General features: G+C 44.6%; 1 protein-coding gene across 4 annotated transcripts in view; it reads left to right on the top strand.

The window, feature by feature from the left end:
* The window catches only part of LOC110527647 (protein MTSS 2), a 121234-nt gene that overhangs the window by 85130 nt on the left and 15939 nt on the right, over positions 1-20165 (top strand). For all 4 annotated transcript variants that reach the window (XM_036983140.1, XM_021609056.2, XM_021609060.2 and 1 more), the window contains exons 7-10: positions 7491-7648; positions 10334-10441; positions 10631-10728; positions 16610-16706. In XM_036983140.1, coding sequence (XP_036839035.1) covers positions 7491-7648; positions 10334-10441; positions 10631-10728; positions 16610-16706 — 461 coding nt within the window. The remainder of the gene's footprint in view (positions 1-7490; positions 7649-10333; positions 10442-10630; positions 10729-16609; positions 16707-20165) is intronic.

Here is a 20165-nt window from a genome sequence, read left to right on the forward strand (position 1 = left end):
ATCTCAAGAAGATTGCGTTTTTCTAGCTGTGTGCATTCCAGGTGGTGCTTGTACAGGCAGACCATCTATGGGAGGAATGATGTCAGCGTTGTGCAGCAGCTGAAACCTGGTCCCGACTGAGTCTGAACGCTCCTTGGCGACAACAGCTCCAGAGCATCAGTTGTTAAACAGGAAATAACAAACAAAAAATAAGACATTACAATGTTGCACAACATCAATTCACCTCCCAGGTTTGGAAAAGAAGAATAACCTTGTACAATGAAAATGATATTCAGCTGAAGTGCTGGTACTGCTTGAACTGTGGCAGCAGTCTTAAGTACGGAGTCAGGTGTTGTTGCCAGCCATAGCTTTCCACCAGCACCGAACTATCCTCCACAAGCAATCTCAGTGCCAATCATGTTGGAGGTCAATTAAATAATCAAAATGTGTTCTGCCTTTCTTACCAAGTGTTGTCATCGATTCCTTGTAGAGACACCACACTGATACTGCTTTCGTCACATGGGATGGTGGCAGCTTTCCACCAAGTGTTTGTGTCCTGGGTGGCGTCCTGGTAATACTATTGCATTATCCTCTGCGTAGTTGTTGAAGTTCACCACTTGCTGCAAGTCCTCATACTTCAGGTGTAACCTGTGCTTGCTTGGGCCAGCTCTCTTTTTATTTAACTAGGCAAGTAAGTTAAAAACAAATTCTTATTCGCAATGACGGCCAAACCTGGATGACGCTGGGCCAATTGTGCGCCGCTCTATGGAACTCCCAATCAGTCGGATGTGATGCAGCCTGGATTTTAACCTGCTGTGACACCTCTAGACCGCTGCGCACCTCAGGAGCCCCCCCTTTTTTATGGGAGGCATTAGACCATTTTTCTTGTTTGACTGGTGGAGGAGAGTCGGGCGTGTTCTACTGATGCTGAAATTCCAGATGCAAATATTTTAGCATTATTATACAATACATAGCCGTAATCACTGTCAGATTGTCAGCTAATAAGTGCTATCCTGCCTCCCATTAACAGGGTCGTGTTCATTATGCACCAAACGGAATAAAACCGATTTAAACGTGGAAGTGACTTACCTGGACTTGCCCAACAAGAAAGGCACATTTTCACTTTCCGTTGTGAAACGGCGTATTTCATTTTATAGCTGGAAGACTACTGATATCTCCAGGAGTGATAAGTATCATTTGTTGTCTATCTGTTGTCTAGTACTGTCTTTTTGCTAGCTAGGGCCATCTACTTTAAGTGCGGCCTGTCTTCCCAGTAGCCTACTACTTGGTGTGTGAACTGCTGACTGCTCATCATTTGCAGATAGTTGTTGACACATCAATCAGGATTAAGGAGCAGGGCAATTTGCGACTTGTTTTGGTAATCAGTCGCTGTATTAGAGGCAATTAGTACAGGGAGGTGTGCTCTCAACCTCTGCTAGGCAATTAGTGTTAATATTTCAGTCTGGCCTGGTTTCTCAGCTGCAGCTGTAAGTGGCGGTCGTGTCAGTGGAGGGCTCGTCGGCAAAACTAAGACCGTCACCGAAACAAAAACGATTCTGCAGAGTTATTTGAGGAAGGAAAGAGAGGAAGGCTCCACACCACTCTCTCAATTGAGTATCTTACCTAGTTATTTGGCAAATGTGTGTTTTCTATACCAGTTTCGCCCTTCTCCCTGTAGGCTTTACAAACGCTCCCCACCCGTTAGCGGCAAACCTTCAAATTTAGTGTACCCTGCACGCACAACCCCTGTGGAATTATGGGTCTCTGGCAGCGTTTGGAACTGCTGATGTGCGGTAAATAAGTCTGAGTTTATCTCAGCCTGTGTTTCCCTTCAGTCCCTTGACATTTTGGCCCTGACGGAGACATGGATCTCCCCAGAGAACACTGCTGCTCTCTCCATCTGGCTACATTTTCTCTCATAGTCCAAGAGCATCTGGTGGTTGTGATGGTGGCACAGGGTTCCTCATTTCTCCAAACTGGAGATTTTCTATGATCTCCCTTTCTCACCTGTCCATCTGCTCATTTGAATTCCATGCCCAGTGGGTCATGCGCAGTCACAATTCTCATCTCTATCCTTCTCCTGATTCTGCCTATTTAACCCTACTCTACTGTCTTTCCGCATCATATGACTCGCACTGTCACCTTTCCTCCAGCGGACTCAGCCCTCCCCCTGCTCGGTGACTCTTTGCGAGCTTAAAGAACAGGGCTGCGAGGTAGCTAAACGAAAATGGAGGAAAATTAAACTTCCGGAGGACCTATCATCCTTTCACTCCCAACGCTCTACCTTCTCTTCCACTGTATCTGCTACTGAAGCCACTTTCTATCACTCTAAATTTCAAGCTTCTCCCTCTAGCCCTAGGAAACTCTTCTCCCTCCTTAATCCTCCACCCCCTCTCCTCTCTCTCTGCGGATGACTTTGTCAACCACTTTGAAAAGAAGGTTGACATCCGCTCCTCATTCTCTCAGCCTATTGAGTCCACTGGTCACTCACACAGAACTGCCCTACTCCTTGACCTTTTTTTTTTTTTTTTTCCTCTCCAGAAATTCTGCGACTCAACCCCATCCCATCCTCCACCCTTCTCCAGACCATCTCTGGAGACCTCCCATTCCTCACTTCCCTTATCAACTCATCCCAGACCACTGGCTGTGTCCCTTCTGACTTCAAAATGGCCCGAGTCGCTCCGCTCCTCAAGAAACCAACACTCTGCGCATCTGACGTCAAAAACTATAGACCTGTATCCCTTTCTTTTCTTTCCAAAACACTTGAGAGTGCTGTCTCTTGTTTTCGCCCTCAGAACAATCTTCTTGACCCTAACCAGTTAGTCTTCAAGAGTTCACTCAACCATGACTGCTCTATTCTGTATTACAGAGGCTCTCAGCGCTCCCAAAGTTGAGTCTTTCTCCTCTCTTCTCATCCTCCTAGACCTATCCACTGCCTTTGATACCGTGAACCTTCAGACCCTCCTCTCAGGGCTGTGCACACTCTTGGAGTGCATCCTACCCGGTAGGCCGCTCCATATAAGGTGTCGTGGAGAGGATCTGTCTACACCACATATTCTCGCTAGAGGTGTCGCCCAGGGCTCGGTTCTAGGCACCAAGTCACTCATCTCCATCATATCCTATCATTGCAATGCGGATGACACTCAACTACTTTTCTCCTTCCCCCTTCTGACATCCAGGTGGCGACATGCATCTCTCCATGCCTGGCAGATGTCTCAGCTTGGATGTTGGTCAACCATCTCAAGCTCAACCTTTACAAGACAGAGCTGCTCTTCCTCCTAGGGAAGGCCTGCCCGCTCAAAGACCTCTCCATCACGGTTTTGAGAGTGCAAAGAACCTTGGATTCACGCTGGACAACACCCTGTCATTCAGGACAACTTCAAAGCAGTGACTCGCTCCTGCAGGTTCGTGCTCTACAACATCTGTATAGTACGACTCTACCTCACACAGGAAGCGGTGCAGGTCCTAATCCAGGCACTTGTCATCTCCGGTCTGGACTACTGCAACTTGCTGTTGGCTGGGCTCCCAGCTTGTGCCATCAAATCCCTGCAACTAATCCAGAATACTGCAGTCCGCCTAGTTTTCAACCGTAGTAAATTCTCCCATGTCACCCTGCTCCTCCGGACACTCCACTGGCTTCCAGTCAAAGCTCGCATCCACTACAAGACCATGGGGCTTGCCTACAGAGCAGCAAGAGGAACTGCCCCGACCCTACCTTCAGGCTATGCTCAAACCCTACACTCCAACTCAAGCACTCCGTTCTGCGATCTCTGGTCTCTTGGCCCTCCCACCCCAGCTCCCACTCAGCCCAGTCCAAGCTCTCCTCTGTTCTGACACCCTGGTGGAACCAGCTTCCCCCTGAATTTAGGACCGCAGATTCGCAACCCATCTTCCCAAAAGCACCTGAAACCCTACCTCCTTTTTAGAGTATCCTAAATAATCCCTTCTCACCTCAATCCCTCTCCCCACTTTCTAGCTCCGACTTTGCTGAAAGCTACTTTATTGAGGAAAAGTGTACTTACTATGCCTGTGATATGTGGTTGTCCACCGAGCCATCTTAAGATGAATGCACTAACTGTAATTTGTTCTGAATAAGAGCATCTGCAAAATGACTCAAATGTAAAATGGAGGTGTCTTTTATTCCGTTAACTCTCAAAAACATATCTGATATGACCTTGCACCTTCACCCTTGCCTATTTTACCAGTCTAACCGTGAAAATATTAGTGACAAACAAGATTTAGAAAGAAGGTTGTGTTTTGGAAACGTTAGATCCAGCGCATTTGCGTCTTTTATATTTGGAACCCATTTTCTTGGTCTTTGAGAGGATTATTGGAGGGTGTAGGGCTTGTGAGCTGTCTGCTTTGGGTACTATAGCACATAATAGGAAATCAGGGATCATGATGGTGGTCAAAGTTGTGCACTATATAGGGACTTAGGATCCCTCATTCCAACAGCTTTTGTATTTTTTTCTGAGCCCATTTAAACATGTGATAATGAATTCAGTTAGCCTATTGTGTGTGTGTGTGTGTGTGTGTGTGTGATGTAATTGGTAAGTGCGTGCATGCATGCATAAGGAAGGTATGCTTTGAGGTGCATGTATTGAGGTGCATGTGTCAGAGAGCGAGAACCCCCTTCCCTTTCTTCCTGACAGCCAATTGTATGTGGAATCTGTTGTCATAGCAGCTGGACACAAATGAGTAGGCAGTCACGCGCCCTCTAGAGTATCTTTATAGACCCCTGCATACCACACAGCATTTGTCAACACACACATCTGTTTTGCTGCTCGCCATTGGCCTTCACTCCGGTTCATCTCCTGCTCTCGACAGGCTTGCAGCATGCATCTTCACAGAGATCACACTGACACAACAGTTGAAGAGGAGAGGAGTGGTATCTTATGTAGTATCCTCTTACATAGGTGCTCCACCCCTATTGGTGTTGGGGCATGGACTCTACAAGGTGTTGAACGTGTTCCACAGGCATGTTGGTCAATGTTGACTCCAATGCTTCCCACAGTTGTGTCAAGCTGGCTGGATGTCTTTTGGGTGGTGGACCAGTCTTGAATCACACTGCAAACTGTTGAGTGTGAAAAACCCAGCAGTGTTGCAGTTTTTGACTAGAACCGGTGCACCTGGCAACTACTACGATACCCCATTCAAATGGCACTTAAATATTTTGTCTTAGCCCATTGACCCTCTGAATGGCCCACATGTACAATCCATGTCTCAATTGTCTCCAGGCTTAAAAATCCTTATTTAACCTGTCTCCTCCCCTTCATCTACACTGATTTGAAGTGTATTTAACAAGTGACATCAATAAGGGATCATTGCTTTCACTTGGTAGGTCTGTCATGGAACGAGCAGGTGTTCTCAATGTGTTGTATGCTCAGTGTATAGAAAACACAGGACATTCAAAACAAAGTGATTTTCAAGGTTATACTGCTTTCTTGTGGCAAAAGTATGCAATAGCAGGTACTATGCTTTGGCTATCTCAAGCTATGTATTTTTAGTTTCTCAATCACGGTCTGAATTTCTCTTCAAAGGATTTGGGATAAATAACAGACACCTCTGACCAGCAATTAGAATGGGATACTAAGAGGAAAGTTACCACTGGCTAAAGCGATGATGTTGAAATGCCTGTTTACTCTGTCCCATCTCACTGCACAGTCCACTGTCTCATTAGCCCAGCCAGACAATTCATAAACTTGATATCCACTGATCAAGACAAAGGAGATGATTATGGACTACAGGAAAAGGAGGACCGAGCACGCCCCCATTCTCATCGACGGGGCTGTAGTGGAGCAGGTTGAGAGCTTCAAGTTTCTTGGTGTCCACATCAACAAACTATCATGGTCCAAGCACACCAAGACAGTTGTGAAGAGCGCGCAATATAACCTATTCCCCCTCAGGAGACTGAAAAGATTTGGCATGGGTCCTCAGACTCTCAAAGTTCTACAGCGACACCATCGAGAGCATCCTGACTGGTTGCATCACTGCCTGGTATGGCAACTGCTCGGCCTCCGACCGCAAGGCACTACAGTATGCACTACAGAGAGTAGTGCTTACGGCCAAGCTTCCTACCATCCAGGACCTCTACCAGGCGGTGTCAGAGGAAGCCCCTACAAATTGTCACTCCAGGCACTCTAGTCATAGACTGTTCTCTCTGCTACCACACAGCAAGCGGTACAGGAGTGCCAAGTCTAGGTCCAAGAGGCTCCTGAACAGCTTATCAATTGGCAACCCAGACTATTTGCATTGCCCCCCTCTTTTAAACTGCTGCTATTCTGTTTATAATCTATGCATAGTCACTTTAACTCAACCTACTGTACATATCATCTCGACTAACCGGTGCCCCCTGCCCATTGACTCTACCAGTACCCCCTCTATATATCCTCGCTATTATTATTTTACTGCTCCTCTTTAATTATTTTTTACTTCTATGTTTTACTTAACACGTATTTCTCATAACTGCATTGTTGGTTATTTAAGGACTTGTAAGTAAGCATTTCACTGTAAGGTCTACTACACCTGTTGTATTCGGCACATTTGACAAATAAAATGTGATTTAATTTGAAAAAGCATCTAGACATGATCTCCCATCCAGCTGTTCCATAGTAATGAAAGTGTAGGAGTCTGAACGAGACAGGCAGGCAGCTTTTCTCTGCCAGTCGAAATCCTGAATAGGCCACATTTTTATGGATAACATGTCAAACAGGGAAAACGAAATGCTGCTAGTTTGGAGTCTTTCCAGCTTCAGTTTGAAGTGATTGTGTTAACTGTGGCTAGTTCCTCTGAACAACAGTGTCCTGACAAGAGAGCACATTTTCTATGCCAGGTGAAATCGCGCATCATTAGCTCATTGTTAAATATCACTAGAAAACAGTTTAAACTAATACAAATGCAGCTACTTTGCCGTTATTCTGGCTGCACAGTTTGACATGACCGTAAATTAGCCGTAGTTGGCTAGCTAGCAAGCGATGAGAACGTTGCCTAACAGTATGGCAGTAGAACATTTAGAACGAACGACTGAGTCGCGTCCATAGATACAGAACAAAAAGACTGGGTCGCGCCTCTGGAAACGGACCCAATTGAATGAACGACCAGCAACCCTAGATTTGTGTCGGGACTATATCTCTTGGAAGGATGAAATCGTATTAATAAATTCATCAAAATAACTTTTTTAATTAAAATGTGAATCATTATTTGGATATATTGGTAACCAGTTGTATAAAAGTGATAATGCCCTTGAAGCCGTTGTTTGGAGGATATATTGGCACAGTTTCTCTGCCCTCGACATGGTTTTGGGCCTAGCAACACCCATGCCAGGATATCCTCCAAACACTGTCTTCTCGTGCATTATCACTTAAATGCACACCCCTCAACAAATGTGTTTCGGGATCATTTTGTACCCTGAGTTTTGTTAACTTGCTATAGCAGCCCGCTGGCTTTGTTTGCCTGTTATTTTGCCAGTCTGCTCTGCCTGTCAACTTTGGTTCCCCCCTGTGTTTCCCTAGGAAAGGACGAGGTGCGCGGGCAGCTGGACAGCGCCCTGCAGGAGGTGAACGTGTGCTATGCTGTGCTGGAGGAGACTGAGAAGAGGGCCGTGTGCCGGGCGCTCATCGAAGAGAGGGGCCGTTACTGTGCCTTTGTCAGCATGCTCAAACCTGTGCTGGTGAGTAGGTTATAATAATATTATCATTATCATCTGATCTACAATCAGTCTATGTTCATGACAAATATGTTTTCATTAATTAGTTATAGTCTCATCTGATCCGGAATCAGTCAGTATTCACATCAAACCTGTGCTGGGGTTATCCTCTCATCTAGAATCAGTGTCCATGCCAAATATGTATTTTTGGTGTGGATATTATTATAATTATAATCCAGAATCAGTCTTTATGATTCATGCAAAAACTGTGTGTATGAGGGCTTTATACTCTCATCTGACCCAGACTCAGTCAGTACTACCTAGGCCTAGACTGGCCCAAGGATCTAGTTGGAACGCTCAGCTGCTGAAGTTGATCCATTTTCATGTAAAAAGTCTCTGGCTTCTGTTTAAGTGATTGGAACAGGTTGGAGGCCCCAGAACCCCATGATGTAACGCCATGCAAGTTCAACTCTGTTTACGCTGTTGACATGAGAGAGAGTCTATTTTGAGTGAATCTGGCAATGTTTGATGGTGATTGGACGGTCAGTGCCTCAAGGCCTCAGTTCCACATAGGGCTCTCGTCAAAAGTAGTGCGCTATGTAGGGAATAGGGTTCCATTTGTGACGTAGACAGTATTTTAAGTTTTGTCATATGCACAAGTACATTGAAATGCTTAACTTGCAAGTCCTTCCCAACATCAAACTAGAAAAATAAGAGAGAAAAAAAACATGAGTGTAAGCTGTCTTGGTGGGTAGACTGGGGATAGACTGTGGGAGAGCAGTAGCTGTTAGCCATTTAACAGTCTTATGGCCAGGGGATAGAAACTGTTTAGGAGTCTGTTGTTCTGAGCCTTGATACACTGGTACCGCCTGCCGGACGAGAGCATGGAGTCTGGCAATTTCTCGGGTGGCTGGAGCCTGGCAATATTTGGTGGACTTTCTCCGACACCGCCTGCCATGTACATCCTGGGAACTTACCCCCAGTGATGTGCTGGGCTGCCCGCGACACACTCTGTAGGGCCTTCCGGTCGAGGGCAGTGTAGTTACCAGACAGTGATACAACCAGGATGCTCTCGATGGTGCAGCTGTAAAAGTTCTGAGGGGCCATGCCAAATCCTTTCAACCTCCTGAGGGAGAATGGGTGCTACAATTGAAAGAAATTACACCAATATTTCTCAATTATATGGATCCCGTCATCTCATTATTCGCCGACGATATCTCACTTTATCTAGACAATGTATCTCAATCTCTCCCGAATGCTTTGAAGATTATAGACAAATTCAGCTCCATTTCACGTTTTAAAATAAATCTGACCTACTCCCCCTTAAGAACCAAGCACAGGATCCCATCTCTTCTTATGTAATCCCAATCATTTCCCATTTTAAAAATGTAGGAATCAATATATTTATTTTACATAAAACCATTGCCCAAAACTTAAACAGATCACTCAAATCAATTCAATCAGACCACAGTAGATGGCTTAACATTCCAGTCGCTCTAACCGGCAGAATTTCTATTGTGAAAGTTAATATATTGCCTTGGTTAAATTTTGTGAGCTCAATGCTTCCTATGTCTCCCCCTTCCGGCTATTGGGATAAACTCCACAGTGAATGTTCAGAATGTAAATAGAAAGGTAAGAGATCCCATAATAAATTAACACATTTACACAGAGGGAAAGATGCTGGAGGGCTATCTTAATTATATTTCCAAGCTTTATCATTTCGCCGAATGTATAAATTGGTTTAGACACAACCCTTCCGCTCCCTGGCTGAGAATCGAGAAATATGGTGGCTCCCATTGCCCTGGAAGAAGTGATGTTCATTGATCTATGTAAACTACGCTTTGGCCCTATTATTGCTCTCACAATATCTGTTTGGCATAAAATGTAAAAACTATGCAACTGGGAAACTTAATCGCACACCCAGACTCCAATATTTAACAATAATGCCTTGCGATCTGGAGGACTGCCTTTCACGTCGCCCCAATGGTCCAAATGTGGAAACCATGCCCTTGGTGACGTAATGGTATAAGGACATTCCAGGAACTATAAGAAGCATTTATATCACCTGGTAACTCTTTTTTTCATCTTCAGCTTAGGTCAGCTATGCTGGCCTATGGAGTTCCATAGGCCTTTTCATTGTAAGCTCATTTACTTGTGTGGCTGCCAGTGAAATAGCTTTGCACTTCTGTTGTCATCTGATGAAAATTAAGATATTTTCAGCTGAATGTGTTGCAGTGATGTACGTTCTGTGAAGGAAAAGTATAGTTGCACCTTCCTCATCACTCTATTGAAGCAAAAAAAGTCACTTTCAATATAAAACGTCACCCATGTCAATACGCAGCTGGACTCACCTGCTCCCACTGTGTCTCCTTGTCTTATTTACAAACATGTGACTGGCTCAACTGTTCTGGGGAACTAAGTAAGCTTCAAAATGCTAAATAACGTGATCTGCTTTATCTCCTAACGTATTGCACAAGTTGACTGCTGGTATTTACTAAATAAATAGCTACAAATATACACATGTATTGGAAAAACTTGAAAGTAATAGTTTTGACGGTATTGAAAAACCAATTACCCTGATATACCGCCCAAGCCTTGTTACTAGGGGCTATTTGTAACTGATAGTTGTGTCTGGGATCTGTGGTTATGGGCAGCGCTGTGGTTTTTGGTGATTGGTTGTGTGTGTCTGATCTGTGGTTGTGTGTACAGGATCATGAGATTAGCATGCTGGGAGAAGTGACCCACCTGCAGACCATCCTAGAAGACCTGAGCAGCCTGACGGCCGAGCCCAGCAAACTGCCCCTCGCCAGCGAACAGGTAAGCTGGATGACACACACACACACACACACACACACTTGTTCGCACCACACACAGAGACATCAATATACCTTCCCAAATACACTTAGCCACATACATACACACACACACACACACACACAGTGTTAGATATTCCCACTGTTCCATGTACTCATTCTCACACATTATTTTTTTCTCCCCACTCAACAGGTGATCTTGGATCTGAAGGGATCTGAATACAGCTACAGTTACCAGACGCCCCCTGCCTCCCCCAGCAACACGCTGTCCCGCAAGAGCAGCATCAGCAGGTAGCTAAACACACACACACGCAAAAACACAAATCACACACACGTACTCACACATTCTTACTCATACACAAACTTTCCAACACTTGTGTACACACACACTACACTAAGTACTCAGGTACTAAGTATGGGCACACATACGCACACTGCTTCACACCAAAGTCCCTGCCTTTGACACTGCATGGGGGCCGTCTTGATATTTAGAGAGCTTACCAAATTGGGGCGGTGCAGGAAGAGAAACTGGATCAAATGGATAGTAGGAGCAGCTAAGTGAAGTTCAGTGTGTCTGTGCTATCACAGTTCCACTGACTGGAGCAAGCTCAGGAAGTGTGCTCCCGTAATAGGGTTTAGTTAAACATTTGATCCCTAAATGGCACCCTATTCCCTAAATACTGCACTACTTTTGGCCAGAGCCAAGTCAAAAGTAGTGCAGTGTGTAGGGAATAGTGTGCCATTTGGAACGCAGCCTTGGAGAGGGATGAAGGAGGGGGAGATAGGGGAGGGATGATAAAGAGAGCAGGTGACTGAGTAAAGTTCCGAGGGGACATGTGAAGTGGAGCCAAGGGAAGGGAAGAATAGTGGGGCGTGGCGGCTGCAGACAGTCTGTCACCCATGTGTCCTGTCTGCTTACCATGGAATGGCCTGGGATGACACACACACACACGCATGCATGGAGCACACACACACTTGGCTTCATCTCACTCAGGATGTCTGCAGCAAGCCTCTACTGTGTGCAGACACAAACACATGTTCCGGATTTCATCTCACTGTGTATAAGAGGGGAATGTGTGTGTGTGTGTGTGTATCCCATGGTGGGGGGAGGAGTATACTGGTCGTCCATGCCACAGCCAAAACTGAACAGGAGCTGATTGGGGTAGGGAGGGTGGGTGGATGACTTCCTCCATCATAGAGAGGGTAGAAGGGTGAGCAGGCAAGTGGGAGAATGACTAGGCTTAGATCTCCAGTCTTCATGGGGTACTCTCCAAATAAAACTCCAAAGTGTACCTCATCCGAACCCTTGTCCAATGCACCTAAACACAGCTAAGTACGAGTCAAAGTTTATTTGAATGTGATTATATGTATTGCTATTGTAATTGATGATGTATGACATTCATTACGCTCTTTGGTTAGCTAAAGGTGTCAACAAGACCTCTATAATGTACAGTAAATATCAAACTACAGTATAAAAAATTGCAACAGTTTGAGGTTGAGTTGGCTTAGTGGGTTTCCTGTCAACTTGGCTTTGCAGTCCTCTCTTTGGAACTCATACAAGCACACACACACCACAGCCCTCATTGGTCCAGCCTGTTTGGGATAGTCATTGAGAGCGGTAGTTTCCACTACAGTCTCTTCTGACAACTCTCCACTGGCAGAGCTCAGTTTCCACTTAAGCAGTCAAACGTTTCTCTAAACTACTACTATGCTCAAGTCCTGCAGTGTGTTGATGTAGCAGATCATTTACACATTCAAACCAGGCCATCTACTTTTAGCTATTTGGATGGCCAGTACACCAAAGTCCATGATTGGATTCACACAGTTTGATTTAGTATGTGTCCCAAATGGCACCCTTCTACCTACATAGTGCAGTATTTTTGACCAGAGCCCCATGGGCCGAAAGTAGTGTACTAGATAGGGAATAGGGTGCCATTTGGAACATTACCTAACTGCAAAACTACACCTAACTGCAAAACTACACCTGACTGCAAAACATGACGAGAGCGTGACTGCATACCTCTGTCAACATGGTATTCAGGGTGCTGCCTTGGGAGCTACAAAAGAAGAAGAGGCTTTATTAATGGGGCTTGCTAGAGTCCCTACTTTATATCTTCATCATACTTCTGACTTATGCACTGAGCAAAATATTAACTCAACATGTAAAGTGTTGGTCCCATGTTTCCCATGAGCTCAAATAAAAGATCCCAGAAATGTACATCCCTGTTAGTGTGCATTTCTCCTTGCCAAGATAATCCTTCCACCTGATAGGTGTGGCATATCAAGAAGCTGATTAAACAGCATGATAATATTACAGGTGCACCTTGTGCTGGGGGACAATAAAAGGCCTCGCTCTAAAATGTGCAGGTTTGTCACACAACACAATGATACAGATGTCTCAAGTTTTGAGGGAGCTTACAATTGGCATGCTGACTGCAGGTATGTCCACCAGAGCTGTTACCAGATAATTGAATGTTAATTTCTCTACCATAAGCCGCCTTCAATGTCATTTTTGAGAATCTGGCAGTACGTCCAACCGGAAGCTCATCTGTGTGCTCGTTGTCCTCAACTGGGTCTTGACCTGACTGCAGTTAGGTGTCGTTACCGACTTCAGTGGGCAAATTATCACCTTTGATTGCCACTGGCACACTAGAGAAGTGTGCTCTTCACGGATGAATCCCGGTTTCTACTGTACAGGGCAGATGGCAAATAGCGTTGTATAGCATTGTGTGGGAGAGTGGTTTCCTGATGTCAACGTGTGCCCCATTGTGGGGTTATGGTATGGGCAGGCATAGCTACAGAGAACGAACACAATTGCATTTTATCTATGGCCATTTGAATGGACAGATACTGTGATTCATCATTGCCATTCATCTGCTGCAATCACCTCGTGTTTTAGCATGCTAATGCACAGGCCATGTTGCAAGGATCTGAACACAATTCTTGGAAAATTCTTCCATGGCCTGCATACTCACTAGACACGTCACCCATTGAGCATGTTTGAGATGCTCTGGATCGATGAAGATGTGTCGTGCTGCGTCGCCCTGCATGAGGCAAATGCAGGCCATTAAAACCTTACCTAACCAGAAACCGTTGATTGATGGCAACATTGGCGCAAAACTGAAAGCGCGAACCACCGCTTTTAATCATGGCAAGGCGACCGGAAACATGACCAAATACAAACAGTGCAGCTATTCCCTCCGCAAGGCAATCACACAAGCAAAGCATCAGTATAGAGACAAAGTAGAGTCGCAATTCAAAAGCTCAAACATGAGACATATGTGTCAGGGTCTACAGTCAATCACAGATTACAAAAAGAAAACCAGCCCCGTTGAGGACATCGTCTTGCTTCCAGACAAACTAAATAACTTCTTTGCACACTTTGAGGACAATGCAGTGCCACTAACACGGCCCACTACCAAAGCCTGTGGGCTCTCCTCCTCCGTGGCCAACGTGAATAAAACATTTAAAACGTGTTAACCCTCGCAAGGCTACCGGCCCAGACAGCATCCCTAGCCACGTACTCAGAGCATGCACAGACCAGCTGGCTGGTGTGTTTACGGACATATTTAACCATCCCTAGCCCAGTCTGTTGTCCCCGCATGCTTCAAGATGTTCCTGTTCCCAAGAAAGCTAAGGTAACTGAACTAAATAACTATCGCCCTGTAGCACTCACTTCTGTCATCATGAAGTGCTTTGAGAGACGAGTCAAGGATCATTTCACCTCCACCCTACCTGATACCCTAGACCCCCTCCAATTTGCTTACCGCGCCCACAACCGCAGGTCTCTCCAGAGGGTAGTGCGGTCTGCACAACACATCCCCGGGGGCAAACTACCTGCCCTCCAGCAGCACCCGATGTCACAGGAAGGAAAAAATATCACCAAGGACAACAACCACCCGAGCCACAGCCTGTTCACCGCGCTATCATCCAGAAGGCGATGTCAGTACAGTTGCGTCAAAGCTGGGACCAAGAGACGGAAAAACAGCTTCTATCTCAAGGCCATCAGACTGTTAAACAGCCATCACTAACATAGTGATGGCTGTTTAACATCACTAACCAGTTTCCCACTTACATAGCTGCTGCCAACATAGACTCAAATCTCTGGCCACTTAAATAATTAGACTTAACAAAGGTATCACTAGTCACTTTAAATAACGTCACTTTATATAATGTTTACATATCCTACACTACTCATATGTGTATATACTGTATTCTACACCATCTACTGCATCTGAATGTTATGACTAGACAACCTAATGTACCATTTCAAAAATACATTAACCAGAAAACATACAATGAAGTAAGACACATCAAAATGTGCAGCTCTTTATATCAGAAAAAAGGACCACGGTGTCCGTGTGCAGTTTCCAATACATCAGTTATCCACCGACTCAATAGGTTAATTTCAGAAGGAATTGTTCATTACATGTCAGAGGATGGTATTTTATTAGGATCCCCATTAGCTGTTGCAAAAGCAGCAGCTACTCTTCCTTAACATGAAACATAATACAGAACAGCTCAAGGACAGAACTACAGTGCCTTGCAAAAGTATTCACTACCCTTGGCATTATTCCTATTTTGTTGCCTTTACAACCTGGAATTATTGGGGGTTTGTATCATTTGATTTACACAACATGCCTACCACTTTGAAGATGCAAAATATGAAATAAGACCAAAAAAAATTACTTGAGCGTGCATAACTACCCCCCCCCCCCCAAAGTCAATACTTTATAGAACCACCTTTTGCAGATATTACAGCTGGAAGTCTCTTGGGGTATGTCTCTATAAGCTTGGCACATTTAGACACTGGGATTTCTGCCCATTCTTCAAGGCAAAACTGCTCCAGCTCCTTCGAGTCGGATAGGTTCAGCAATCTACCACAGATTCTCAATTGGATTGAGGTCTGGGCTTTAACTAGGCCATTCCAAGACATTTAAATGTTTCCCCTAAACCACTTGTGTTGCTTTAGCAGTATGCTTCTGGTCATTGTCCTGCTGGAATGTGAACCTCCATCCCGGTCTCAAATCTCTGGAAGAGTGGAACAGGTTTCCCTCAAGAATTTCATAGTATTTAGCGCTGTCCATCATTCCTTCAATTCTGACCAGTTTCCCAGTCCCTGCCGATGGAAAAACATCCCCACAGCATGATGCTGCCACCACCATGCTTCACTGTGGGGATGGTGTTCTCGGGTGAAGAGGTGTTGGATTTGCGCCAGACATAGCGTTTTCCTTGATTTCCAAAAAGCTCAATTTTAGTCACATCTGACCAGAGTACCTTCTTCCATATGTTTGGGGAGTCTCCCTCTTGCCTTTTGGCAAATGTGGTCACTCTTCCATAAAGCCAGCCTTGTGGAGTGTATGGCTTAAAGTGGTCCTATGGACAGATACTCCAATCTCTGCTGTGGAGCTTTGCTTTGCAGCTCCTTCAGGGTTAACTTTTTCACTCGGGGCCCCACTTTCTCTTGTCATGTTAGTCATTGCATACCTTAGCTATTTATAACTCTTTATAACTCCAGATCAACTAGCCCATGTCAGTTAATGATTCAAAAAATAAATAATCTGTCCATAGTTATTGTTGTAAATTGTATCACTCAAATATCACATGAATACACATTAGACATGGCAAAATGTAAAGATTTGCAAGAAAATGTGCTTTAAAACTGGAACATTTTCTTTGCACCCCATGACAAAATGTGTAGAATGGCAGGAAATGCGTTTTAACCCTGCAAAATTCTCTCCACCAACGAGAGGTGAACAATTTGTCATGAACAGTGCTTGTGCACATAGAAATAGAAGTCGCGCGTTCGGGGGGGCGGGGTGGTCCCCAATGCTGGGGGGGGGCACCGAGTGAAAAAGATTGGGAACCCCTGCTCTAATGACTGACATGATGAGGAAAACTGATGATGCACTACATTTCGAGATTGAACCTTGTGCATTCTACTATTACAACTTTCAAGAGTAAGTTGAAAGCCGGACTGAGTTCCTTAAAAAAAATAGTTTACATTTTTTTCTGAAGTTTGTTCACACACTGTCTGTCGCTTGGCTCTATTTCAGATGTAATGGTGCCAGGTTTGTATGACTTGTTGTCTTTCTCTCCTTTTTTATTTCTCTTATTTCCCTTTTCATTAATATTATTTATTTCTCTTCCACAAACTGTCTCACTCTCTCAGTAACTACAACTCTATTAGGTACGTCCCCTCTCTGGACTCCATCGCTACCTCGGTGGACAGCATTCACCTTTGCCTGCCCTCCATGTACCCAGCACAGGTAAGACTGACTGACTTTCTCCATTTTGAAATGCTCCTATGTGCCCTTTATTATTTTGGCTGCTGAATTTTTCAAATGCATCAATCATAATCTCACCCCATTGCTGCACTTTTGCCCAGGGGGCTTGATTTCAACAAATTTGAAAGAAAACTTCAGTCCACTACAGCATAGTATATTAAATCATTCTTACAGTCAAAGTTCAAACTATTGCCCTTAACTTGAGTACTGTTTTATCTAAACCCCAGTAAACAGTATAAAAGAAAGACGTTGCTCTGTCTGGCCCCCTCCCTCAACCTGAGTTACAACTTCCGCTGCTTGAAACACAAACCATTTTCTCTCTATCCCTCTTCCCGTCGTCCCTTCGTGGGTAGCGCCGCTCGCCCAGTCCGTTGGCACGCTTTGAGGGCTGGGACGGTACCGCGCGCTCCCTCAGCGAGGGCAACTCGCCAACCATCTCCGCCCGCTCTGGTGCCCACCGCACCCATGTCCGCTCTACCAGCCAAACCAGCCACAGAGACACCACTGTGAGAACACACACCCCCTTACTGGCCCCCTGTATACCCACTGTGGCGTAAACCCCCACTCATGGCCCCCATGTAAACATGTGTGTGCATAATGCGTGTTGTCTGTATTTGTCCAGTTCTGTCAAATGAATGTATCCAGTGTCTGTCTGTTACTGTGTGGGTATGTGAGAGTACTGTATCTGTGTGAGAGTGAGATAAACAGCTTTGGATAATTTACTATTAGCCCTTACTTTGACCTGCTGCCCACTGGAAATGTAAAATGATCAACTTGAAGTTCTCTATAACCCTACTAGCTGCCTCCTGAAGGTCTAAAAGCCATTGCTCCTAGAACAGTAACAGTTGACTGTGTAATAGCTACTGTGCTAATATAGTAATTCTGTCGTGTGTGTGTGTGTGTGTGTGTGTGTGTGTTATTTTTTATATACAGTTGAAGTCGGAAGTTTACATACACTCCAATACCTTGACTTTGTTGTCCTTAAGCCATTTTGCCACAACTTTGGAAGTATGCTTGGGGTCATTGTCCGTTTGGAAGACCCATTTGCGACCACGCTTTAACTTCCTAACTGATGTCTTGAGATGTTGCTTCAATATATCCACGTAAGTTTCCTCCTCATGGTGCCATCTATTTTGTGAAGTGCACCATTCCCTCCTGCAGCAAAGCACCCCCACAACATGATGCTGCCACCCCCGTGCTTCACGGTTGGGATGGTGTTCTTTGGCTTGCAAGCCTCCCACTTTTTCCTCCAAATTTCTGCTTTTCTTCCCTCTGAAAGCTTTTGTTGTCTTTTTGCACTGAGTCAGTTCCTCACGCTTCTTTCCAACGTCTTATCATCGACTCATTAAGGCCAAGCTCCCGTGCAGCAGCTCTATTTCCTTTTCCAACAGCCAGATCGATCGCCTTCAACTTGAAAGCTGCATCATATGCATTTCTCCGTATCTTTGCCATGATGAGGGTGACAAAATTACTACCGTAATCAGAATGATGGGAAGTTTGAGCGCGCTCGATTTACGTCACATTATGTGACCAGCGTCATTGTATAAACCGCGAGGTTCAAAGTGTGGGAATAAAGTAGCGGCTTATAGTCTGGAAATTACGGTATGTAAACTTCTGACCCACTGGAATTGTGATACAGTGAATTATAAGTGAAATAATCTGTCTGTAAACAATTGTTGGAAAAATGACTTGTCATGCACAAGTTGTCCTAACCGACTTGCCAAAACTATAGTTTGTTAACAAGAAATTTGGAGTGTTTGAAAAACGAGTTATAATGACTCCAATCTAAGTGTATGTAAACTTCAGACTTCAACTGTATATGTGTATATTTGTGTGTATGTGTACAGTACCAGTCAAAAGACACACCTACTCATTCAAGGGTTTTTCTTTATTTTTTCTATTTCTACATTGTAGAATAATAGTGAAGACATCAACTCTGTAATAACACATATGGAATCATGTAGTAACCCAAGAAGTGTTAAACATATCAAATATATTTGAGATTCTTCAAATAGCCACCCTTTGCCTTGATGACAGCTTTGCACACTCTTGGCATTTTCTCAACCAGCTTCATAAGGTAGTCACCGGGAATGCATTTAAATTAACAGGTGTGCCTTGTTCAAAGTCAATTTGTGGAATTTATTTCCTTCCTTAATGCAGTTGGACCAATCAGTTGTGTTGTGACAAGGTAGGGGTGGTATACAGAAGATAGCCCTATTTGTTAAAATATCAAATCCATATTATGGCAAGAACAGCTCAAATAAGCAAAGAGAAACACCATTCCATCATTACTTTAAGACATGAAGGTCAGTCATTTCTAGAACTTTGAAAGTTTCTTCAAGTGCAGTCGCAAAAACCATCAAGCTCTATGATGAAACTGGCTCATGAGAAACGCCACAGGAAAATCTGCTTGACAGAGTTCAAATAACAGATACATCTCAACATCAACTGTTCAGAGGAGAATGCGTGAATCAGGCCTTCATTGTTGAATTGCTGCAATGAAACCACTACTAAAGGACACCAATAATAAGAAGAGACTTGCTTGGGCCAAGAAACACGAGCAATGGACATTAAACCAGTGGAAATCTGTCCTTTGGTCTGATGAGTCCAAATTTGAGATTTTTGGTTTCAACTGCCGTGTCTTTGTGAGACGCAGAGTAAGTGAACGATGATCCCCGCATGTGTGGTTCCCACCGTGAAGCATGGAGGAGGATGTGTGATTGTGTGGGACACTAATGTTGGGGGATTTGGCCTGGCTCACAGTCTGCGTTCCAATTCATCCCAAAGGTGTTTGATGGAGTTGAGGTCAGGGCTCTGTGCAGGACAGTCAAGTTCTTCATTACCAATCTCGACAAATCATTTCTGTATGGACCTCGCTTTGCGTACATGGGCGTTGTCATGTTAAAACAGGAAAGGGCTTTACCAAACTGTTGCCACAAAGTTGGAAGCACATAATCGTCTAGAATGCCATTGTATGTTGTAGCTTTAAGATGTCCCTTCACTGGAACTAAGGGCCCCAGCCTTAACCATGAAATCCAGCCCCAGACCATTATTCCTCTTCCACCAAACTTTACAGTTGGCACTATGCATTGAGGCTGGTAGCGTTCTCCTGGCATCCGCCAAACCCAGATTTGTCCGTTGGACTGCCAGATGGTGAAGCATGATTTGTCACTCCAGAGAACGCGTTTCCACTGCTCCAGAGTCCAATGGCTTCCAGCTTTAAACCACTCCACCCGACGCATGGCATTGCCCATGGTGATCTTAGGCTTGTGTGCAGCTGCTCGGCCATGGAAACCTATTTCATGAAGCTCACGACTAATAATTATTGTGCTGACATTGCTTCCAGAGGCAGTTTGGAACTTGGTAGTGAGTGTTTCAACTGAGGACAGACCATTTTTACCCGCATCAGCACTGAGGTCCCGTTCTGTGAGCTTGTGTAGC

This window comes from Oncorhynchus mykiss, chromosome 7 (genome assembly GCF_013265735.2).
Source record: "Oncorhynchus mykiss isolate Arlee chromosome 7, USDA_OmykA_1.1, whole genome shotgun sequence".
NCBI classification, from domain to species: domain Eukaryota; kingdom Metazoa; phylum Chordata; class Actinopteri; order Salmoniformes; family Salmonidae; genus Oncorhynchus; species Oncorhynchus mykiss.